The sequence below is a fragment of the Ceratotherium simum genome, chromosome 31 (genome assembly GCF_057802395.1).
Source record: "Ceratotherium simum simum isolate JZ-2026a chromosome 31, ASM5780239v1, whole genome shotgun sequence".
NCBI lineage: Eukaryota > Metazoa > Chordata > Mammalia > Perissodactyla > Rhinocerotidae > Ceratotherium > Ceratotherium simum.
Window position 1 is genome coordinate 30,871,183 of NC_141930.1, and position 25,283 is coordinate 30,896,465.

Consider the following 25,283-nt stretch of genomic DNA (forward strand, 5'->3'; position numbering starts at 1 on the left):
GTATTTGTTCTCTTTCAAATGGTTGGTTATGAAAGGCACAAAATATTTTATGCTATGGATTTAGCATTTCATTCTAATAAGGGAATGTTAAAAGCTAGGCTTTTCCACTGATGCTTAGTTGACAGTAGTTGTATGCTTACTGAGACTTCTCGGTGTAGGTGTTGTCACTGCTGAAACCCTTTCCAATCCCCTCACCCTCAATGTTTTATTCATTCAAGTATAGCAAAATGTAGACCATTGTCATGGGACTAGATAAGAGATGGGAGCTATCATTTGAATGTACAATAATCATCATCATCGGAAATGTTCTGAAATTTCTATTGGAGTTTCATTTCTCTGCCACAACTTTTTATTTAATTCTAGTAGTAAAAATGTGGTTTCATCTTACCTATGCACACTACAGGTTTATTTAGTGGTATTTTAGTGGGGATTTAATTTCTGATTTATGTAACTGCTTATTAAGTCACTTTATTCCAAACAGGAAATGATGGATATCAAGCAATTCATTGATAAACTCCTACCTCCAGTTGATTGACGTCATTAAGAGGCCTTGTGTAGAAGTACACACCAGCATCACTGTAGTAGAGTATGAACCTTTTCCCGTGCCCCATCTTGAAACTTCTAATGTTTGCAGTGTTAAAATGTTTTGCAAATACACACCAATGACACAGACTAGATAATATCTACTCGTGGGAAATTTGTGATCTTTTAAGTTTCTATACATGTATTTGTATAATATGATCCAGAATATACTAGTATTAAAGTAGCTGAAGCAGCTACCTTCTTTTTCCCACATGTAATTCAGCAAAATAATAAAATACTGCAACCAGATTTTTATTACATCATATGAAAATTATTAGTATGCTTAATGAAAATTTGTTCAGGTATAAATGAGCAGTTAAGCTATAAACAATTTGTGCATGCTGTGACTCAGTATATGGACTTATTCCAAAATTACTCAGTCACCATGCAGTATCTGTATTTTTATATATGTATTCATATATACTTAACGGTTGTAATACATCAGAATGAGATGTTATTACATTATTCCTAATAATAGGGATAATGCTTCTAAGTATCAATAAAGAAGAATATTGCTCTCTTCAATTAATGGCCCTTTTATATTGGGGACCAGGCTTTTCTTTCCCTGTTATCATTTCTATTTAAATTTTTTTCCTCTCTAGAAAAGAAATGTGCTCTTTCTTTTTTTTCATCCTTCATAACAGACCACATACTGCCTCCTTGCCATAGACATCTGCTGTCAATACATACTGTAATTTGACCTTCTGAATCACAGACACGGTGATATTTAAAATGTATTTATACTTATATAAAGAAATCAGACATCACTTCAAACTTCCTACACTACTTTCTTAAACTCTACTTTAGTCCAAAGTTAGACCTATTTAGTTATCAGAATCTTCAGTCCAGGTAACAGGAATAATTCTGTGGTTGTATTTTTCTGTAATTAACTGAAAGAATAATTAGCTCATATTCTAGTATGTTCTGGAATATTTAAGACTGATCTTAAAAACTGTTAATTTCTAAGATGATTCTCCTTGTAGCATGGAGTTTTAGTTTACTTATTTTATACATAGGTTTGAAACCAACTACTGTAGGAAATGAACAATCCATTGGAAAAATTTGCTGTATTTTTGTCTGCCAGTGGACTTATTTGAAATTTTCACTTTAGTCAGATGATTTTTTTAAATTAATTTTTGTGCGAACATGAGTAGCAATTATTTGATTTTAAATAAAATTTTTCAGATTATTGGTAAAAATTATATGAAAAATTAATGTGTAATAAAGGTTAGTCAGAACTCAATATATATGGTATAGTTACCACACAGTTTAATATGTAGCAAAAATGTACACTTGATATTTCTGAACTGTTGTTAATTTTTCTGCTGTATTCCAACTGACTAAAACAATGTTAGGAATGCTTCTTTATAAATGGGTGCTAATTGATAATGGAAATAATTTACTAATGGACTATATAGAATGTTAATAATGAAGCCATATGTTTATGTCTGGATTTAAAATTTTTAAACAATCATTTATTAAGTCATGTTGCTTTACCTTGAAGAATATAAACTGTTGTTTCAGTATACAAATCAGCAAGATCTAATTTATGGCAAGAAAGATTCCGTTGAAATGTTGTGCTGTAATGTGGGGAAAATGTAAATCTTTTTCACAGTTTCTATCAATGTGAAATAAAATTTAATTCTGACTTTTCTGTGACTGCTTTTTTGAATATTATTTTTAACGTTTGGGTTTGCCTTTGAATGGCTTTCTCTAACGAAAAGGAGGAAAATGACAGTGTAATCACAAGACTGTACATTCAGAGAGAAATTTTGACGATGGCGTGGTTGGCCTGGAATGGAACCAGGCATGAGAAAAGCTCTTGTTACTCAATTTTAATAAGCTAAAAAAAAAAATTCTTAAATTTGGTTTTCAGTGTTTCTAACCTATTTAATAAGTTTTGTTTAGGGTTTCCTTTGTCTCTTCCTTTTACCTAGTATTCATGGGATTGTTAAATTAGTGTCATAAATCAGTTATCCAAATAGTTTTTTCTCCTTTTATTGCACTGTTGACTTCTAACTTTTCCCAGTAAAGGAACTCTTTCTGTTCTGTTTCTTCAGCAGTCCTTCAGTTTCTGCTTTTGAATAAAGTGGCCAGCTCACCTTTTTGTGAGGCTGCTTGTTCTATTTTTGGACAGCCCTAATAGTGAGAGCATTCTGCACCAAAATACTGCCTCCCACTTCAGCTCTTTCTGAGATTTATCCTTCACAGCAGCACCTTATTTCATAATAATCTTTTATTTTATCATTCTTTTTAAACTATTGTGTTTATAGTTAGATGTGGTCAGAGTGTGGTATTGTTAATATCTATCGACAAATAACAACAGTGTTTTATATATAGATAAATAATTGGGAAATTTGCCCACTATTGCAGTCACTGTACTAAGTATTTTTTATCTTTTTTTTTTTTTTCCTGAGGGAGGTTTGCCCTGAGCTAACATCTATTGCCAATCTTCCTCTTTTTGCTTGAGGAAGATTAGCCCTGAGCTAACATCTGTGCAAATCTTCCTCTATTTTGTATGTTGGTCGCTGCCACAGCATGGCTGATGAATGGCGTAGGTCCGCGCCCAGGACTGGAACCTGGGCCGCTGAAGCAGAGTGCGCAAATTCAACTTCTAGGCCACAGGGCCGGCCCCAACATTTTATATCTTTTATTCATATAATCCTCACATCAACTTTATCTTCATTTTACAGAAGAGGAAACTGATATCTAGAAAAATGGTTACAGAGCTATTATGTGTAAGAGTCAGGATTCAAAACGATATGCCTAATTCTGTGGTCTACTACCTTGCTTTATGTCCCTGTGAGGTAATTTAAATGCATTGATTGATTGATTGGTTGGTTGGTTGGTTGATTGTGAGGAAGATCAGCCCTGAGCTAACATCCATGCTAATCCTCCTCTTTTTGCTGAGGAAGACCGGCTCTGAGCTAACATCTATTGCCAATCCTCCTCCTTTTTTTTTTCCCCCAAAGCCCCAGTAGATAGCTGTATGTCATAGTTGCACATCCTTTTAGTTGCTGTATGTGGGACGCAGCCTGAGCATGGCCAGAGAAGTGGTGCGTCGGTGCATGCCTGGGATCCCAATCCGGGCCGCCAGTAGTGGAGTGTGCGCACTTAACGCTAAGCCACGAGGCCGGCCCTAAATGCTTTTAAACATAAACTTTTATTTGGCATTATTCAAAACACCTAGAAATGCTGAATAAACTGGTAAAAATCAACTTACAATAAGAAATTGCAATCTCCAGTGCCCAGAGAGAACCAAAAAAGAAACTAAAAACCCACATGGGGCTCAGAAAGTAACTCACCATTATAAAGCCAGGACGCTTTTAGGGGCTGCACTTTTTGCCACAAGGTGAACTAGAAAACAAATCTGACTCCCCAGGAAGGGAAAGGGAAGCCTGTCTATTTTGGCCTTGGCTCTGGATTGAGAGAGAAGGGTGCTCTTCCCTTGAAATTGTTTAACCAGGAACTTGTCCTCATATATATTTGGATTTTGAATTTATACTATTTATATGGCCTGGAAATACATAAGCTTAGAAGGTAACATCAAGAATTTCCTTGGACTGGCTCTGCCCCTCAGATACCTGGAAGAGGCAAATTCTTTATGGAGAGTGACATCCTCAACCTAGGCTGCATAAATTTAGCCCTGTCAAAAGTGAGGCCAACAACCCCAAAGTCCAAACCACATGAGGGAACACTCTACCTGCCACAAATGAATGGCAGGTGACACAAAAGATAAAAGGATCATTAGACTCAGGAACTTAAAGAGATAGTATTAGAGTGTTAAACCAATCAGAGACAAAAGAAGCAAATGAAAATGTAACAGTATCAGAAAATGCAGATTTGAAAAAAAATTTCTAGGAATGAAAAATAGCCACTCAAGTGAAAAATTTTAATGGAGAAGCATTATTCATGACAGTAAACTATTTGAAACAACTTAATGTGGAATAAAAGTGGACCAGCTGAATAAACTATCATACATCTATGCAATGGAATTTTATACAGCTATAGAAAAGGAATGAGGATGTATTAATTTGGAAGGGATTTAGAATACATTATTGATGAAGAAATAAACTGAAAGGGGTGGAGGAAGTAAGACCATATATTTGACTTGGCTAGAATTTGCATTAAAAAAAACGCAAAATGCTAGAAAGATTCTGAAGAATCTAATAGAAGTGGTGATAGAGCATGAAGGAGGAAGAAATGAGGTGGGTAAGGACAGGAGGTGAGCAAGCCTGCCCTGGGTATACTTTTATAATTCAGATTTTTTGTGTGTGGTAAAATATAACAAAAGTTACCACTTTAACCATTTTAAGTGTACAGTTCAGTGGCATTAATTACATTTCACATGTAATTACGGTTTTGCAACCGTCACCATCATCCATTTCCAGAACTTTATCAGCTCCCAAACTGAAATTTCCCTGTATTTATTCTTCAGATTTTGAATTGTGTTATGTTATGACCTACAAAAAAATATTCAAATGGATAAGTTAAACTGCATATTAGACACAACAGAATTGTGTCTGAAATTATGTGTGAAAGAAAGCTCTGAGGAATTTACTCAAGAAATCCCAGCAAGCAAAAGGGAGGGTAAGAGACTAGAAAAATAAAATTAAGAGGTCCAATATAAAGTAATGGAAGTTGCAGAAGGAGAGAACAGAATGGAAGAGAAGCAATATTTGAAGACAGAACGGCTGAAATTTTTCCAGACTTCAGGAAAGATAAGAAACCTCAGATTCAGGAAGCAAAATGAGTTACTAACAGGATAAATAAACTAAATCTCTAAAGAGGCAGACAATTCATGGTGACAAGCAAAACTGAACATCACAGAAAAAGATCTTAATAGCACCTAGAGAAAGCCTACTTAAACTGTCAGACAGTATGGGGGCCAGCCTGGTGGCACAGTGGTTAAGTTTGCACGTTCTGCTTTGACAGCCCAGGGTTTGCTGGTTGGGATCCTGGGTGCAGACCTACTCACTGCTCATCAAGCCATGCTGAGGTGGTGTCCCACATAGAAGAGCTACAACTCCACAACTGATATACTGGGGCTTTGGGGAGAAAAAAAGACGAAGAGGAAGACTGGCAACAGATGTTAGCACAGGGCCAATCTTCCTCAAAAAAAAAAAAAAAATCAGTACACTTGAGAAAAACAAAACCAGAGGTCACAAGATAATGGAATAATATCACAGTTAGAAAATGGCAATTTGGAACTTTCTACATAGGTAAACTCACTTAAGAATGAGGGCAAAAGAAAACTTTTTTTTTTCCCTGAGAAAGATTCACCCTGAGCTAACATCTATGCCAGTCTTCCTCTATTTTATATGTGGGTCACTGCCGCCGACAAGTGGTGTTGGTCTGCGCCTGGGAACCAAACCTGGGCCACCAAAGCGGAGCACGCCAAACTTAACCACAAGACCACTGGGGCTGGCCCAAAAGAAAACCATTTTAAAATAAACAGAATGATTATAAGAAAAAGAATACTGACAGAACTTTAAAAGATGTTCTTTCAGAAGAAGAAAAATGAGCCAGAGGAAAGGAGAGAGATAAAGAATGGGGACCAAAAATGATGGTAAAAATTTAGTTACTAAACAAGCATTAACTATAAAAATAATAATGCTGTTTTGGGAGCTGAAACACTGGATAAAGTACGTGCAAAAATCAACTGTATTTTATATACTAGCAATGAACACATGAAAATCAAAATTAAAAATAAATACTATTTACAATCACTCAAAAGAAAAGAATACTTAAGTGTAAATCTAACAAATCCTGTATAGGATTTGGAGGTTGAAAACTACAAAATGCTGATGAAAGACATCAAAGAAGATCTGTGTTCATAGATTGGAGGACTCAATGTACTAAAGATGTTAATCCTCCTCAAATCGATAGAAAGTTTAATGCAATTCCTATTAGAGTCCCAGCTAGATTGTTGTAGCAATACACAAGACTATTCTAAAATTTATATGGAAAGGCAAAGGAACTAAAATAGTTTAAACAATATTGAAAAGAAATAAAGAGGTCCATTGAATTTCAAGACTTATATAGTGACGGAAATCCAAACTATGTGGTATTGGCAGAGAGACACATAGATGAATTGAACAAAATAAAGCAGACATAGCCCTACACAAGTGCGAGCAAGTGATTTTTGACAAAGGTACAAAAGTAATTCAGTGGAGGAATGATTGTCTTTCAGCAGATGGTGCTGGAGCAATTGGATATCCATAGGCCAAAAAAAATGAACCTCAACCTAAACCTCATATTTATACAGACATTAACTGAAGATGGATCATAGGTTTAAATGTCAAATAGAAAACTATAAAACTTATAGGAGAAAAAATTTATGATCGAGGGCTTGAAGTCTTTCTAAATAAAACAGCAAAAGTATAACCCCTAAAAGAAAAAAAATTAAATAACAACCAAAAGTAATATCCTAAAAAGTAATATGGCTTATCCTGTATTAGTATCAGGTAAAATAAACTTTAAGGCAATGAACACACATCCACACAAAAATTTGTACACAAATGTTCATAGCAGCATTATTCATAACAGTCAAAATGAGGAAAGAACCCAAATGTCCATAACTGATGAATGGATAAATAAAATGTGGTATATCCATACAATAGAATAGTAGTCAGCTATAAAAAGCAATATTACAACATGGATGAATCTTGTAAACATTATGCTAAAGAAGCCAGTTACAAATGACTTCATACTGTATAATTATTTTTATATGAAAGACCAGAATAGACAAATCTATAGAGGAAGTAGATTGCCTAGGGCTGAGAGAGTAGTGGTGGTAGTAATGGGGTGTGACTGCTAATGGGTCTGGGAATCCTTTTAGAGGGAATGAAAATGTTCTAAAATAAGACTGATGGTTGTACAACTCTGTCACTGTACAAAACTATGGAATTTTACACTTTAAATTGGGTGAATCGTATGTGGGTTAATGATTTCTAAATAAAGCTGTTTTTAAAAATAGACTTTAATGCAAAGGGTATTATTAGCGATAAAAATGATCACTACATCATGATAAGAGTGGTGATTCTCCAGGAAGATATGCTAGTCTTAAACACATATGTACCCAATATAGTCTCAAAATATGTAAAACACAAATGACAGTGACATGAGTGAAAGAGGTGGAGCAGGGAATTCCAAGGGCCTGTTCCTCCACAGAAACATCAAAAAACTGGCAAAAACTATCAGAATCAGCTTTATGGAACTCTGGAAAATAGTCAAAGGTTTACAGCAACGAAGTGAATGCTTAATCAAGAAAAAAATGACAACCCAGTAGGAAAGCTTTGTGCCATTTTAACTTACTCTTGCTTAACTCCCCCCTCCTAGGCATGGTGATGGTCTTGAAGATGGCAATCCACATTCTCAGTGTAGACTCCAGATACAGTCACGCACCATATAACAACGTTTCAGTCAACAACGGACCGTATATACTGAGTGGTCCCATAAGATTGGTACCATATAGCCTAGGTTTGTACTAGCCTATACCATCTAGGTTTGTGTAAGTACACTATATGATGTTCATGCAATGATGAAATTGCATAATAACACATTTCTCAAAATGTATCCCCATCGTTAAGCAACGTATGACTGTATTGGAGAGAGCAAAGCAGATCTTGTTTTCAAAGAATTGTGGTTGTTTCTCAGGTGGCTCCTTGAAGGACTAACACAAAGGGTGTGCCTTTATTCTAGAACTTAGAACTAACTTAGAACTCTCAGGTTGGAGAAGTACCTACATGCAGGATGTTGCTCAAAAATATTTAAAAGCAAATGAACCCTGCCACTGCCACCTGAGGCAAAGGATATAAGTTGGGGCAAATAACAGAAACACTGAAAAGCCTGAGAAGAAAGGCAGGGGAGTGAGATGCTCTGGGGAATAAAGTCTTTGAAAAGCTTCCACATATTCCCGGGAATTTAGAAGGCCATGTGCATGTACAGGGCAGGGTTCATGCTCAAAAAGACCTGAGAAGGCTCTTAACTCTCACCTCTGGCTGATCTTGAAGCTCCAGGCAAGCAAGATGTGAAAGTAAAGGCAGGCTTCCAAGCTTCCCAGTTGAATGTTCAAGGCATGCCCCAACACACACAGAGCCCAGCTGCAAAGACTGAGAGTTTTTTTGTTTTTGTTATTGTTTCTTTGTCTCCAGGCATTTAAAGGAAATCTCTCTCAAATTACTAGCTGGACACTAAACTAAAAAACAGACTTAGTGACCACACATGACAATGAATACAGTCTTTACCAAAAAGAGTTTAGAAAATTCACTAAACAAAAACAAACTTAAAAAGAAAAAAACACTATAACCCTCAAGAAACAGCAACAACTCTGATTTCCAGAGTTACTATATTATAATTTTCAAAATGCCTGGTTTTTAACAAAAAATAAATAAAAAGCAGGTAAAGAAACAAGGAACTCTAGCCTATTAACAGGATATAAAAGAAATGAAGATAAACTGTCGCTGAAGAAGCTCAGACACTGAACTGACTAGATAAAGACCTGAAATCAACCCTCTTAAATATGATCAAAGAACTAAAGTAAACCACGGGCAAAAAATTAAAAGAAACCAGGAGAATAATATCTAAATATCAATAGAGAATATTGATAAATAGATAAAAATTATAAAAAGGTATGAAATAGATATCTGGAGCTGAAAGAACAATAATTGAAACAAAAATTCACTAGAGGGAATCTACAGCAGAGTGGAGCAGGCAGAAGAATCAGCAGACTTGAAGATAGGACAACTGAAATTATCCAGTCTAAGGAGCAGAAATAAAAAAGAAGGAATGAAGAAAAATGAACAGAGCCTAAGAAATTGGTGGAAAACCATCAAGTATACCAATATACACATCATGGGAGTCCTAGAAGGAGAAAAGAGAAGGGCAGAAACAAATATTGAAGAAATAATGGCAACCCCACCCCAAATTTGGTGAAAGATATGAATCTACACATCCAAGAAGCTTAATGAACTCAAAGTAGAATAAACTCAAAGATATCCACACTGAGCCAATTGAAATCAAACTGTCAAAAGACAAAGAGAGAATCTGGAAAGCAGCAAGAGTGAAGCAACTCATCATGTCCAAGTTTCCTCCATAAGATTAATAGCTGATTTCTCAGCAGAAATTATGGAGGCCAATAAGCAGTTGACTGTTATATTTAATATGTTGAAAGAAAAAAAAATGTCAAACAATTCTATGTCTGGCAAAACTATACTTCAAAAATGGAGAAATTAAGACATTCAAAGATAAACAAAAGCTAAAGGAATTCAATGCTAGTAGACCTGCCGTATTAGAAATGCTTCAGGCTGAAATGAAAGGAGACTAGACAGTCACTTGAAGCCATAAAGTCACTTGAAGAAATAAAGAACACTTAAAGGTACTTACATATTATACAAATATAAACACCAGTATTATTGTATTTTTGGCTTGTGACTCCTTTTTTTCCCCTACATGATTTAAAAGACAAATGCATAATAAATTAGTTATAAATCTATATTACTGGGCACACATTTTGTAAAGAAAATAACTTAAAAATATGCAGAAAAGGAAATGAGAATGGAGTAAAAATATTATCCTACAAAAAATCAATCACAAAAGAAGGCAGTAATGGAGGAATTGAGGAAGAAAAAAAGTGTAAGACATAGAAAACAAGCAGCAAAATGGCAAAGTAAGTCCTTATCAGTAATTACCTTAAATTAAATAGATTAAACTATTCAATTAAAAGGCAGAGACAGGTAGAATGGATTTAAAAAAAGAGATACAACTATATGATGTCTATCAGAGACTCACTTTAGATCCAAAGACATAAATAGGTTGAAAGCAAAAGGATGGAAAAAGACATTTCATGCAAATAGTAACTGAAAGAGAGCTGAGTGGCTATTCCAGTATAAGACAAAATAGATTTCAAGTCAAAAATTGCTACAAAAGAAAAAGGATATTATATATTGATAAAATGGTCAATCCATCAAGAAGATATAGCAATCATAAACATATATGCACCTTACAACAGAGCCCCAATATATATGAAGCAAAAACTGACACAATTTTAAGGTAGAAATGGACAGTTCTACAATAATAATTGGAGACTTCAATATACACCACTTTCAATAATGGATAGAACAACTAGCCAGAAGATTAATAGGAAAAAGAGGACTTGAACAACACTATAAACCAACTAGACCTAACAGACATATACAGTACACTTTACCGAACAACAAAAGAATAACTTTCTTCCCAAGTACACATGGAACATTCTCCAGGATAACCACATGTTGGGCAAAATAAGTCTCAATAAATTTTAAAAGATTGAAATCATATGAAGTATCTTTCCAACCACAATGGAATAAAGCTAGGTATAAATAACAGGAAAAAAAAGGAAAATTCACAAATGTATGGATATTAAATAACACACTCTCATACAATAAAAGGGTCAAAAATGAATCACAAGAGAACTTAGAAAATATTTTGGGACAAATGAAAACAAAAACACAACATTGCAAAACTATGGAATGCAGTGACTACAGTGCTCAGAAGGTAATTTGCAGCAGTAAATACCTACATTAAAAAAGAAGAAATATCTTACATTAAAAATGTAACTTCATATTTTAAGGAATTGAATAAAGACAAGCAAACTAAATTCAAAGCTATCAGAAGGAAATAGTAAGATTAGATTAGATGTAAATGAAATTCAAAATTAGAAAACCAATAGAACTGACTATGTCAGAAGTTGGTTCTTTGAGAAGAATAAAAAAATTGACAAAACTTTAGCTACACTGACTAAGAAAAAAAAGAAGTGTCAAATTACTAAAATGAGAAATTGAAGTGGGGGGATTACTACCAACCTTATAGAAATAAAAATAACTGTAAGAGAATATTATGAAAAATTGTGTATCAAAAAATTAGATAATCTAGGTGAAATGAACAAATTCCTAGAAACATACAAACTGCTAAAACTGACTTGAGAAGAAATAGAAAATCTGGACAGACCTATAAGAGATTGGATTGAATGAGTAACCAAAACCTCCCAACAAAGAAAAGCCCAAGACCAGATGGCTTCACTGGTGAATTCTACCAAACATTTAAAGAATTAACACTAATCCTTCTCAACTCTTTAAACATAGAAGAGGTGGGGCCGGCCCCATGGCTTAGCGGTTAAGTGCACGCACTCCGCTACTGGTGGCCCGGGTTCAGATCCCGGGCGCGCACCGACGCACTGCTTCTCCAGCCATGCTGAGGCCGCGTCCCACATACAGCAACTAGAAAGATATGCAGCTATGACATACAACTATGTACTGGGGCTTTGGGGGGAAAAATAAATAAATAAAATTATAAAAAAAAAAATAGAAGAGGATGTCACATTTCCTGATGCCTTCTATGAGGCTAGTATTACCCAGATATCAAAGCCACTCAAAGACAACTATAGACCAATATTCTTTATTAGCATAGATACAAAAATCTTAAACAAAATACTAGGAAATCATATCCAGGATCATATTAAAACGATTATATACTATGACCAAGTGGATTTATATCAGGAATGCAAGAGTGGTTCAACATATGGAAATCAATCAATATAATCCACCATATTAACAGAATGAAGAAAAAATGTGACATGATCATCTCAACTGACACAGAAAAAGCACTTGACAAAATCCAACAACTGTTGATGATAAAAATGCTGATAAACTAGGAATAGAAGGAAACTTCCTCCACATGATAAAAGGCATCTGTAAAAACCCCACAGCTAACATCATACTCAATGGTGAAAGACTGAAAGCTCTCCCTCTAATATCAAGAACAAGAGAATGATTCCTGCTTTCACTATTCTATTCAACATTGTATTAGAAGTTCTAGCCAGAGCAATTAAGCAGGAAAAAAAAAAGGTATTCAAATTGGAAAGAAAGAAACAAAATACTTTCTCTGAAAAAATGATCTTATTATGTGGAAAATCCTAAAGAATCAAGAAAAAAATTAGAGCTAATCAACTCAGCAAATTTTGTGGGATACAGATCAAATACAAGGATAAATTGTATTTGTAAACACTAGCAATGAACAATTTGAAAAGGAAATTAAGAAAACAAATCCATTTTCAATAGTATTCAAAAAAATAAAATACCTAGGAATAAATTTAACCAAGGAGGTAAAAGATTTGTATACTGAAAACTACAAAATACTGTGGAAAGAAATTAAAGTATATCTAAATAAATGGAAAGACATTCCATTTTTATGAATTGGAAGACTTAATTTTGTTAAAATGGCAAAGGCAAATCTTCACAACCTTGGATTTGGCAATGGTTTCTTAGATACGACACCTAAATTACAAGCAACAAAAGAAAACAGATAAACTGGACTTGGATAAAATTAAATAGGTTTGCACATCAAAGACAAACCACAGAATAAGAAAGAACATTTGCAAATCATATCTGATAAGAGTTAGTATCCAGAACATACAAAAAACTCTTAAACTTCAACAACAAAAAGACAACCAGGTTAAAGATTGGGCAAAGGAACTGAATAGACATTTCTCCAGATGTACAAATGGGCAACAAGCACATTAAAATATGCTTGACACCAACTATAAGGATGGGCAGCTATGACATACAACTATCTACTGGGGCTTTGGGGGTAAAAAATAAAATAAATAAAATTAAAAAAAAAATATGATTGACACAATTAGTCACTAGGGAAATGCAATTAAAACCACAACGAGATACCATTTCACAGTCACTAGGATGGTTAGAATAAATGTATGGGTAAAAACAAGTGTTGGCAAGGATGTTGAGAAATGGGAACCCTAGTATATTTCTGGTGGGAATGTAAAATGGTACAGCTGCTGTGGAAAACAGATTGGCAGTTCTTCAAAATTAAATAATTGCCATATGACCTAGCAACCCACTCCTAGGTACATAATGAAAAAAATTGAAAATGGGTGTTCACACAAAACTTTGTACAGAAATATTCATAGCAGCACTATTCACAAGAGGGAAAAGGTAGAATAGTGAAAGGTAAGTGGAAGCAATCCACATGTCCGTCCATCAACTGATGAATGAATAAAATGTGGTATATCCATACAATGCAATATTATTCAGCCATAAAATAGAATGAAATACTGATACATGCTACAACATACATAAACCTTGAAAACATTATGCTAAGTGAAAGAAGCCCATCACAAAAGGTTGTGTCGGGGGAAGAGAGAGAATCTCCCTCTGCCCTTTTCTTTAAGGTTCGTATGGCTGGCCAAATAATTAACAAGACAGCTTAGCAGGAGAAAATAATACCAAGTTTAATAACATGTATACATGGGAGAAACTCAGAAATGAGCAACTCGCCCCTCTGTCTAAGCTGCTTGCTTAAGTATTGCAGCTAAAGGCGAGGATCGTGTTGGGGGTGGGTAGTGGCCTGGGACTTCAGAGGGCAGGAGGACAATTCTTTTCAGGGTCATCTGTAGATAATGTGGTCAGGGAGAGACAAGAGTTTTTGATAAAAGAGGCTTGGTGCCTTTCCTATTGTAACCTCTATCCTACATTATCTTTACAGCCATCATGATAGAAGATCTGTTCCAGGAAGGAGCCACCATGTCAAATTCTTTAGGCAGTTAGTGGGGGAGGTCAAATGTCCCTCAGAGAAAACAATCAAGGTAAAGAGATATATTTCAGGGTGGCCAAATCTTGATCTCCCACAGTCCCGCCTTTGAAACTAAAAGTTTCACAGTCCTTTTGAAACTTAAAGAAGTTTCATAGTCCAGAAGCTGAGTTGGTAGATTGTTTCATCTCACTGAACACATTTCTTAGTCCTGATAATAGATCAGTTCAATTCAGTTCCTTTTGGAAGGTGGTGATGCAGGTGGGGTCTCAAGGTTATGCCTATATTGTGGAAGCAAGCAATCAAGTATTTAATAGAAGCATTTCTATGTAAACAAAAGAAAAACAAGGTTAATGGTTGGAGCAAATTGTAAACCAGTTTCTGAGGTCAGAGGACAGCCAGTTAAGATGATTTTTAGATGTCAGGGTCAAAGTATCTTTTGCAGTTTAAAATGTCTCTGATGGTCTCGTCAGGTCATCTCTTAAGTTTATATCAAGTCCATCAGCTTCAGTTTGTAAGGCTTCAGGAAAAAGGGGCAGGTTCAGTTTTCAGTGATTTCAAATGAAAATGATGGAAAAAACCAGAAACGTTAGTTTGGACATCTGTAGCCAGATATTTCAGGAGACTAGAAGAAATCAGGATCCAGTCCCGTCAACAGATATAAAACAAAAACCTCAAAAGACAATAAAACTAGGATCTAATGTCCGCAAATTTATACTATTGTTTTTACTGAAATATAATTTTTCTCTTTAAAATCACCCTCATTTTTATTAAGATAGCCAATTAAAACTAACTAGTTTGCAAAATAAGTCTAGTTCCAATAGAGTTGGCACAATTATTTACATAAGTACAGCAAGAATAGCAATTAATCATATAAGCTCTTTTAAATCTGCTTTGCTGGAACTTTTTATAAGGAATCTCAGATTGAACTTCAAAGGCCTCTCTAGGCCAGGAAAGCCAAGTCAAGGATTTTGTCATCAGACTTCGCCTGCAATACTTACAGATTTGGGTGAATTCCTCTCTTCTGAGGTTCCCCCAAAATATTTCGAGGTTCCTTGTACCTGCCAGATAAGTGACATTCTTTATTTATCCTGGTAAGTGTTGCTTGGAACATAAGGTACCAGGCCAATACTTCCACGTGGCTTTATTTCATAAAGTCCAATCTTCATTCCTCAAAAGCTGTATGGTTATATCGCAAATATGATGTTCCAGTCACAATCTTGGTAATATAACCAGTGTTTCCAATTGTGTCCTGTTATAAGGAGAAGAGATTCTTATTGAACTTATGCAAATAACTATATTGCCATGAAAACAACAATACTCACTAAGAGTTTCCAAATTCGAGGGATCAGGTAGAAAGAAAAAGATAAATATTTCAATTTTACTTGCAAAAGTATCATTTACCAAATTGCTATAAGTCATAGCTAGCTCAGGAGAAAAGAGAAAAAGTTTTCCTTAAATCTGAAAAAAAACAAAACATTAAAAGTTCAGCAATACTTCAAATGAAAAATCATAAAAATTATAATCATCCTTATCAGTTCATTCAGTCCTGTGTAATCCATTCTTGATCCCAATCTTTTTGTTAGCAGCTTCATGAAGTTATCAGTCTCTCCATCGGATTTCTGTAATTTCTTACCAAGTTCAGATTTATGATCAGAAAGTTTGTCAGAAACCTGTACTCCAGTGTAACTGTCAGAGTCCTTTCCATGAATTTTTCTGAAGTTGAAACATTTTGCAAAAGCATTAGAGCAAAGAAATAAGTCTGTAAACAACAAGACCTCAAAATGGCAATTGACAGAGAAATTTGGTTAATTTTGTGACATATAACATTTTAAAATAATAACCAGAATTATGACTGATAACCAGGGCAGATCAGAATTTCAGTAATGTTATACAATTTTAAAACACCTATATGAATAACATTTACCCACATAATACCACCTAAGCAGGCTTATCATCACTTGTCTGACAATGTTTCCTATGTAGTTTAACATACTGAATCAGCCTAATAAGTTTAGTATCTTTCTCCTTATAGGAAGAGAGCAAATTTCTTTGAGAAGTTCCAGGGCCGTTTGAAAATTCTCAAAGAAAAAAAGTAAAAAAAAGACTTTATTTAAGATATGAATTTTGGGAAGCTTGTCAAAAATATAAAAAGTCAAAGCAAACAGAGCATTAACAGTCCAAAAAACCTTAATAGAGAGATTTCAGTCTTTTGAACACAGCAAATTAACAGTTTTTTTTTTTTCTTTTTGGTAGACTTACCCAAAGGTAAAGAAAAATTTTTTATAACCGCTTTATCAAGTTCAAGATTATCCTTTTAAGAGAAATAAGACCAAATTATAATTTTGCACCAGCTTACTTCTGCTATTAGAACTCATTTACTTAATTAAATTCATTTTAATCTTAGCCAACTTGACCATGCAAAAACTCCTTTTCCAGAATTCCTCTTCCACAAACATTCTATAGCTTTCTTTTTACATTCAGAATTTGTCCCATGTCTTTCTTTTCCCTCCTAGTACTTGAGGACAAATTTATCTTTATCAACCAAACAAAATATTTCCATTCTTTGTACTTTTATACATCTTACTTTTCTTGTACACAGACATATTTTTCTTAATTTTTTAGTAACTTCAATCACATATACTAATTAGAAATTTTAACCTTCAGAAACCTTAATTTGTAAGTAAAAACTAAGTAAACAATTATAAACTTCTTTTACATTAGTATCTTGTGGCTTGGAAAATTTATGAACACTTACTTCATCATTTCTGGAAACATGGTACTTTATAGTACAATCTTTTAATAAAACACATGTTTACCAATAGACCCAAAACACCTTTTAGTTTTCCTGTAATGAAAAGCCAAAAGTAGACAAACGTAAGTTTAGCAATTAATGTCTAATATCTTATCTTATTTGGAAATGATCTACTCAGAGAATTTTTATCATAAAATTTAGCAAAACTCTAAAGTTTTAAGTCACCAAAAAGAGTTTGGAAGCTGTAACCACCATAACACATAATTATTGTTTCAAGTTCATCCAACATTTATCTTTTTTTACAACTATTTAGTTACTTATTCCCAATAATTATTTAGATTGCCTATAAGACTTCATAAGATATTAGATAAAATTAGCCTTCATTTAAATTACTATTTTTGTTAACCAGTTCTGTAATAGAAATAACATCAGTTTTTTCCTACAAAATTTCATGTAAATTTCATCACCTCTTATACCTTTAAACATAGTTATCATTAAGACTTTTATCAATAGGTCTTGGTCTTCTAATTTTGGACAAGGGAAGCATTCCCAGTCAGATATTTTAAAACATACTCAGGCAAAGTTGATGTAACCTCTTTATATAAAATTAGCTCAAACATTCCAACCTTTATAATCTTATCAACACTTACACTTTTACATGTTCTCAATTCAATTGTAACCTGAGTCAAGGTCTTAAGGTTAGTCAAATTTTTCCCTTCCTTTTTCTGGCCTTAATTCTTAGGTACCAATTAAGCAATTATGTGAGAGCTCTCAAAACATTTTTTTTTCCCCAATTTAGAAGTTTTTCCAATTCAAAGGATCCGTCGTCTGGCCATTGATGAGTAGGATCTTCATTTGTATATTTATTCCAATAGTGACTCGAACCAATAAGCCTTTTTAAGGAAAGGCCCAGAGGTAACTTTCTCATGCTTAGAATAAATCTTTACCCTGGACACAAGAGGCATCCCTGGTGAGGGCGCAGATGATGTAGCTCCCATGATCCACAGAATTCACTCCCAAAGATATTCAGAGAAAGTAAAGACCTTCGTTGCACAGGCGGTAAAGATGGTGTAGTGAAAACGGTGTCTCCGGTCTCCCACAATAGTGTGGGACGCCTCCAGTCACAGACACCCTAATCTGTGACACCGGGCAGGCGATACTGGAATGGGATTTTTTTCCCGCACTAACAAACAATGAAGGTTAAGACGACAAAAGCCCTTATGGACTGGGCCCTTTCTGACAAGCTCCCCTGAGAGCTTGGCACAGCCAGACAAAGAGACAGTTCGGAACCCCAGTCTTCTTGACTGGCCACCAACGTGCACCCCGGCAAATGCACCTTCCGTATGGTGGAGACCAAGGAGAATATTTTCACTGGTCACAAAGCTAAGTTTTCAGGACACAGAACAAGACAAAGTAAAAACCTCATCCGGTTTTTTTTTCTTATGTGCACAATGACAGCTTTAGCCACGCCTTAGGTCTCTTGGAGCCAGAATAATACCTGGGGGGGAGGTGCCGCGGGGTTGGGGACTGTGTGCTTTACAGAGTACCTCGTCGTTGCACGGGCATTTTCTTGCAGTTTCTTGCAGTTGGTGGGGAACTTGTGTCATCTACCCCATTCCGTGACCCAACTTATCCAGTCACGGGAGTCTTCTGAAAGTGGCGAGCGCCCTAATGGCTCTTAACTGCTCGACCCGTGCCCACCAAATTTGCGGCCTTTTTGGCTTCCAAGATGCCCTTGGCAATGACCTTCACTTCATGTGCATAATAACCCACAGCAAAGTTTGTAGACACCGGTCTGGTGAGACCCGCAAACTCACCAGTCTGTGGGGCCGGCCCGGACAGCAGGCTTATAGGGCCTATGCCTGCGTCCTACCCTATGGTATTTCCTTCTTATGACAAAAGACACAGACAAAAGAGAACTACCTCTGGGAGGAAAAGGGATCAAGATCAAAACCAAGAGTACTCTACCAAATTTAAACCAAGAGTCACTAAAAGCACAAGAAACTAGTTTCCCAAATGTTTTCTCCTGCCAACCTAAATTTAGAAAGAGAAAAAATTCTCACCATTTCCTTCCGCCGGACTCCGCAGATAGAGATTCCGGGAGGCTGACGTGGTAAGAAGTCTTACCTTTTGCCGGCTTTCGTCAGGCGTTCCCGTATCTCATCATCTGCAGTAGTCCAGGGAGAAGGCAGGTCTTCCAGCCAGAGAAGGCAACTTGCCAGCCAGTGTGGCTCCTGGCGACTACGCCAAAACTGTCGGGGGAAGAGAGAGAATCTCTCTCTGCCCTTTTCTTTAAGGTTCATATGGCTGGCCAAATAATTAACAAGACAGGTTAGCAGGAGAAAATAATACCAAGTTTAATAACATGTATACATGGGAGAAACTCAGAAATGAGCAACTCGCCCCTCTGTCTAAGCTGCTTGCTTAAGTATTGCAGCTAAAGGCGAGGAGCGTGTTGGGGGTGGGTAGTGGCCTGGGACTTCAGAGGGCAGGAGGACAATTCTTTTCGGGGTCATCTATAGATAATGTGGTCAGGGAGAGACAAGAGTTTTTGATAAAAGAGGCTTGGTGCCTTTCCTATTGTAACCTCTATCCTACATTATCTTTACAGCCATCATGATAGAAGATCTGTTCCAGGAAGGAGCCACCATGTCAAATTCTTTAGGCAGTTAGTGGGGGAGGTCAAATGTCTGTCAGAGAAAACAACCAAGGTAAAGAGATATATTTCAGGGTGGCCAAATCTTGATCTCCCACAGTTGCATATTGAATGATTCTATTTATATGAAATGATCAGAATATTCAAGTCTATAGAGAGAGAAAGCAGATTAGCGATTGCCAGGGGTTGGGGGGATGAGGAATCAGGAATGACTACTTAAAGGGTACAGGGTTTCTTTTAGAAGTGATGAAAATTTTTGGAAATCTTTTTGGAATTAGATAGATGGTTGCACAACATTGTGATTGTACTAAATGCTACTGAATTGTACATTTTAAACTAGTTAAAACGGCAAATTTTATGTTGCTCAAGTTAATTTGTATATTGGGGCCCACAAAATGGAGGCCACCCCAGTTGCCCAGCCCACATCACATATCTAAACCTAAGTCAGCCTGCACTTATGGGAAATACCTGTCAAGGAAACTTAACATGAACCAGTCACAGTCCTCAAACTCAGCTTTAGCTAGTTTACTTTACCCTAGAAATAGGACCTGCTAGCCTTGTAAGGAAATCCCCCACCTCCTAGCCAATCATGCCCTGTATAGGGGTTGCTTCTTCTAAGGCTCTATAAACTCACTCTTGCCAAAATCCCTCAGGAAGAGGGCCCCACTGCTTGTGGGGTACTGGACTCCCCTAATCCATGGATTGTTTTCTTGTGAATAAAAGACATTAAAATCATTAATAAATTGTTTAGTTTTGTCATTTGACAATGTTATGTGTATTTTACCACAATAAAAAATAATAATAAACTGATTCTTTGGGAAAAAACAAAAACGACAATTATTAGAGTAAATATACAAATCCACAATCATAAATGGAGATTTTTACATACTTATTAACTGATGCATCAAGCAGACAACAAACTGGGATATGAGTACTAGAACAATAAAATTAGCTTCTGGCTAATCGGCCGATATAGAACCTCCTAGTCGCCATTATAGAATACAAATTCTTTCTCAGCACACACAGAATATTCATAAAGGGCCGGCCCTGTGGCTTGGTGGTTAAGTGCGCGCGCTGCAATGCTGGTGGCCCGGGTTCGGGTCCCGGGTGCGCATCAAGGCACCACTTCTCCGTCCATCCTGAGGCCGAGTCCCACATACAGCAACTAGAAGGATGTGCAGCTATGACATACAACTATCTACTGGGGCTTTGGGGGGAAAAAATTAAATAAATAAAATCTTTAAAAAAAAAAAAAAAAAGAATATTCATAAAAATCGACAAAACAAGTCTCAACAAACACCATAGGACCAGTAACTTCCTAATCATATATTCTCACTACAATTTATATTGGGAATCAATAACGAAAAGGTAATTTTAAAAAGAAACGAAGTAAATGAGAAAGGGAAATGGTGCAAATTATTCTTATCCCCAAATAATTGAGCTAGAACTAGGAAAAAATTTGTCATCTTAGTACAGAAAAAACACTACTAGGTGGTGGTTTTTGATTAATGACAGTTAAAATCTGGTGTAGGGATATGTCTGCAAATAGCATGAGTTAGTAGTAAAAGGTGTAATTGGGCCAAGACCTACTGAAGGAGCCTATACTCTCCATTGTTAGTAATATAGCTATTCAATTTTCTACCTTGGCTTTGTGTTCTAAGTCGTAACTCTTAGGGATGTCAGCATCCTCACTGAACTGCACAAGCGGGTAAGATGCCTTATTTAATGTCCTTGAAAACGTTTCTGTCAACTATTATTCAACTACTATATTCAAAGTAATGTCTAACATTCCGCGGCCGGAAACAAACAGGATTGGGGCTCGGTTCTTAAGGAGCTTACAAACGATTTGACTTTAAAAAAGGAAATGCTTAAAACGATCAAATATATATTACAATGAGCTCTTTGGTGGGGGGATGGGGGTTCTGCTTTCCTCGGCAGCCCTCTACCCTGGAGAAAATGCTTGGGTTCGACTGACTTGAGAAACCGCCAACGTTCCATTCTCCAAACCCGTCTCAGTTCAGAGCTCGGTGGATCTCTGCAGGCGCGGGGCTGCGGCCAGAGGCGGACGCGCGGCAAAGCTCGGCCTCGCCTGCAGCGGGCGTTCACGACTGCCTGGCGGGACGCCCTGCCGCCAGCGGGCTCGCGGCCCCATTGACAGCGCCTCGGCCCGCCCCTCCCAGCGATCCGCTGTCGATTGGTAGAGCCTGCACAGCGCGCGCGGCGCTCGATTGGCGCTGCCTGCGGGGGAGGGGCCGCTGACGCCGCCGCCGCCGCCGCCGCGGGCTCGGTGTGTGAGGAAGGGCCTAGGCCGGGCCTGCTGTGGTGGGCTCGCGTCCCGCCGTCCTCTCCGCGCCGGCTTCGCCCACTCCCCGTCCGGAACGGGCTGGGTGCGTGGACCGCCTGCCGCAGCCATGGAGGACGATGTGGTCCGCATTGCCAAGAAGATGGACAAGATGGTGCAGAAGAAGAACGCGGTGAGCGCGCCGGGCGGCGCGGGCCGGCAGGGAGGCCGGGCGGCGGGCGGGCGCCGGAAGCGGTGGGCCCTCGGCCGGGCGCCGGGGGTCCCGCCCGCCCGCCTGCCCTCGCGCGCGGGCAGCTGTCGTGGGCCGCGCCCGCGTCCCGGAGGGCGGCCTGGGGGCGGTGGTGCGGTCCCGCGGCCACGGGCGCTAGGACCCGTTCGTGGTGCTGCCAGGTCCTCGTTAGTCCACTGTCAGGAGCCTGACGAGGCGTTCTCTCCTTGGATTTTCAACTTCCGCGGCAGTGAATCCTCGCTCATTTGGTGTAGGAGTTGCAGAGTATAGAAGGCTCTCACTGCTTGAAAGCAGTCGTTCTCTTTTCCGTATGGTTGGCTGACAGCTAGAAATAACGTCAGGTAGAGGTTTGTAGTGTGTTTTGGGCATCAGGCTGCTAAGGGAGAATGTCCAGTTCCTCGGTCGTATTTTTGAAGACGGGTAAACGTTCACTTGATTGTCTCAGTAACGCTGCATGTTTGTTTAGCAGTTAAAATGGTCAAATAGCCCGGGGTACTTGGCAAGTTCCTAAACGTTTTCACAAAGTGGGTCTTGTGAGGTGGCGGTGTGCCGCAGAGCTGTGGCTAAAGCACGCGCGCTGACCAGGTGGGCCGGTCGAGGGGTCTGGGCAGGTGTCATTGCGGTACTCTCCCGGTGGTTTACAGGTAACGCCAGCGGCGCTGTCTTGTTAGGGGTAAGCGTTCATGTGAACGTATTCTCGGGGTCTTCTATGAGGTCTGTCCGCCAAGCTTCTGCATTTTCGTCCACCTGTGTGTGCCGCTCTCGGTCCCCTGCTTCAGAGTCATCTGTTTCAGTTAACCTTCCATGATTGTCTTCACCTGAATTTGTTCCACCATGCTGAGCACATTTTCAGTGAAATAACTTATTCTCGTCTGTGAAATAAATTCCATGTCAAACTAATGTTAGGGAGGAAACGAACGCTCTGATTTGTACAGCACTTGAGAGTTACAAAGCGTCTGTGCAGAATTCTTTTGAGACTCGCGCCACAGCTGTGGTGTATCAATTTTACAGAATAAGAAATGGAGTCAGAGATTAATTGTTCACCTACTTAAATTAAGTTCTGTGCAATCTGAATTAAGCCAGGACCCAGGTTTTCTACTGGACAGCATGCCAGAGCGGGAAGTCGTGTTTAACACAGAATTCTTAAGACTTCGGACATAGCCTGTTCCTCTTTTCCTTCAACAGGTGCATCGCCCAGCATCTAATTTCATACCCTGTTAATCTGTATTTGCAATTTTGACCTTTTAAAATATTTCCTGTTTGTTTTCTGTTCCAGACGTTGCCCACGCCGTTTATTTTTCCTGTTGATACAGCCCTTTCATCCCCCACTCCAAATGATGAGTTCTGAGTATTTAATAGGCTGAACATTTCTGTTATTTTGTTTAAACTGGAAAGTTTTTCTCTTTGCCTGGAGATCCCTAGACTCCCACAGTGTTCGAAGCTCCGAGGGAAAAAGACCGTTTGTTGGGTGATATTTTCCTGTAACTCAGGCTATAATATGGATCTTTTAATCATCTAATGTATTAGATGTTTGTTTTTGCTTGTTTGTTTTCTTGCTGGGTAATAGGTGTTTCATAAAAAAATGAGTAATTCCTTACTGGGCCAGTATGGAGAAGACCAGTTTGTATATATCTGCAGTTCTCAAATTATGAACGCATTTTCAGATCTTTAGTAATGAATCTGGGGGAGAATGAGGATAAACTTCAGCACATAATCCTCAAATCTCATTTTTCAAATCTCATTTTTCTAATATTTGAAAACTTTACCAGTATGAAAACTTGCCCCTCAAAAAGAAAAGTAAAATTGGGGACGGCCTGGTGGCATAGCGGTGAAGTTTGCACATTCCGCTTCGGTGGCCCGGGGTTCGCGGGTTCGGATCCTGGGCGCGGACCTCCTCACCGCTCCTCAAGCCCCTCTGAGGCGATGTCGCACATAGAAAAGCTACAACTCTACAGCTATGATACACAACTATGTACTGGGGCTTTGGGGAGAACAAAGAAAAAAGAGGAAGATTGGCAACAGATGTTAGCGCAGGGCCAATCTTAAAAAAAAAAAAAAAAAGGTAAAATTGGCTCCTTTACTTTTTTTTCTTCTCCCTTTCCCTATCTTATAGAAATTCAAATAGGCAAATGAAATAAAGAGAAAGGGAAATGATCCGAATGACTGCCCCCCCCACATCCTCAACCCACAAATAGCTTTTTTTTTTTTTTGTGAGGAAGATCAGCCCTGAGCTAACATCCATGCTAATCCTCCTCTTTTTGCTGAGGAAGACTGGCTCTGAGCTAACATCTATACCAATCCTCCTCCTCTTTTTTTTTTTTTTTTTTTTACACCCCCCAAAGCCCCAGTAGATAGTTGTGACATCATAGTTGCACATCCTTCTAGTTGCTGTATGTTGGACGCGGCCTCAGCATGGCAGGAGAAGCGGTGCGTCCGTGTGCGCCCGGGATCCGAACCTGGGCCGCCAGTAGCGGAGCGCGCGCACTTAACCGATAAGCCATGGGGCCGACCCACAAATAGCTTTTTAAATGTTCAGTAATTTAGCAGAACTTATTCTGGGGGTTGTAGGATTATGGTAGTTTATTTCTCTCTCTTTTTTTTGTGGTTTCCAGATTCTCTGAGCTTTTATATTTTTATACTATGAAAAAGTAAACTTTGCTTGAAAAATGATAGTTCTCTGAATTGACAAGTTTAAGTGCTGTTATTGGATGTTGTTTTAATAAAACCATAGGTGTCACATTTAAGAAATAATAAAAACAGCTACAATTTATTGAGCTATCACTCTGAGCCAGGCATTCTGCTAAATACTTAGCTACCTTATCTCATTTATTCTTTGGACATTTTTGCAAGATAAGTATTATCCCCGTTCAAAAAATGAGGAAACTAAGTATTTAGAAAGTTAAGTGAATTATCCTAAGCCAAATAGCTAGAAAGTGGCTAAATGAAGGTGTGAATTTCAGTCTGTTTTACTCCAAATCCAGTACTACTATGGTAATCTACAGTGTCTCTTAGAAGACCCTGACATCTGTGTTTGAACCTTGTGTGGGTACAATTAAGTGAGTATAAGACCAGGAAGTAAGGATATTTGCTCTTCTGGGGCACACAGGTTTCCCTAAATACCCAATCAATATTCTGATCCTAGTACTACCCAGAATGTTGTCCTGATGTGTAC

At 37.7% G+C, this 25,283-nt stretch overlaps 2 protein-coding genes and 1 long non-coding RNA gene across 6 annotated transcripts in view; 2 read left to right on the plus strand and 1 right to left on the minus strand.

The window, feature by feature from the left end:
* The window catches only part of LYPLA1 (lysophospholipase 1), a 56,726-nt gene extending 54,496 nt beyond the window's left edge, over positions 1-2,230 (plus strand). For all 4 annotated transcript variants that reach the window (XM_087420561.1, XM_087420560.1, XM_014791536.2 and 1 more), the window contains one exon: positions 482-2,230. In XM_087420561.1, coding sequence (XP_087276687.1) covers positions 482-535 — 54 coding nt within the window. In that variant the 3' untranslated portion in view covers positions 536-2,230. The remainder of the gene's footprint in view (positions 1-481) is intronic.
* Positions 2,231-13,849: 11,619 nt separating this feature from the next.
* On the minus strand, positions 13,850-17,842 carry LOC147913057 (uncharacterized). The gene is made up of 2 exons (XR_015549258.1): positions 15,171-17,842; positions 13,850-14,450 (listed from the first exon to the last, which is right to left on the minus strand). It is a non-coding gene; the product is annotated as an uncharacterized LOC147913057 (long non-coding RNA).
* A 4,022-nt stretch (positions 17,843-21,864) lies between these two features.
* The window catches only part of TCEA1 (transcription elongation factor A1), a 36,711-nt gene continuing 33,292 nt past the window's right edge, over positions 21,865-25,283 (plus strand). Inside the window, exon 1 of the mRNA XM_004435705.3 lies at positions 21,865-22,054. Coding sequence (XP_004435762.2) covers positions 21,992-22,054 — 63 coding nt within the window. The 5' untranslated portion in view covers positions 21,865-21,991. The remainder of the gene's footprint in view (positions 22,055-25,283) is intronic.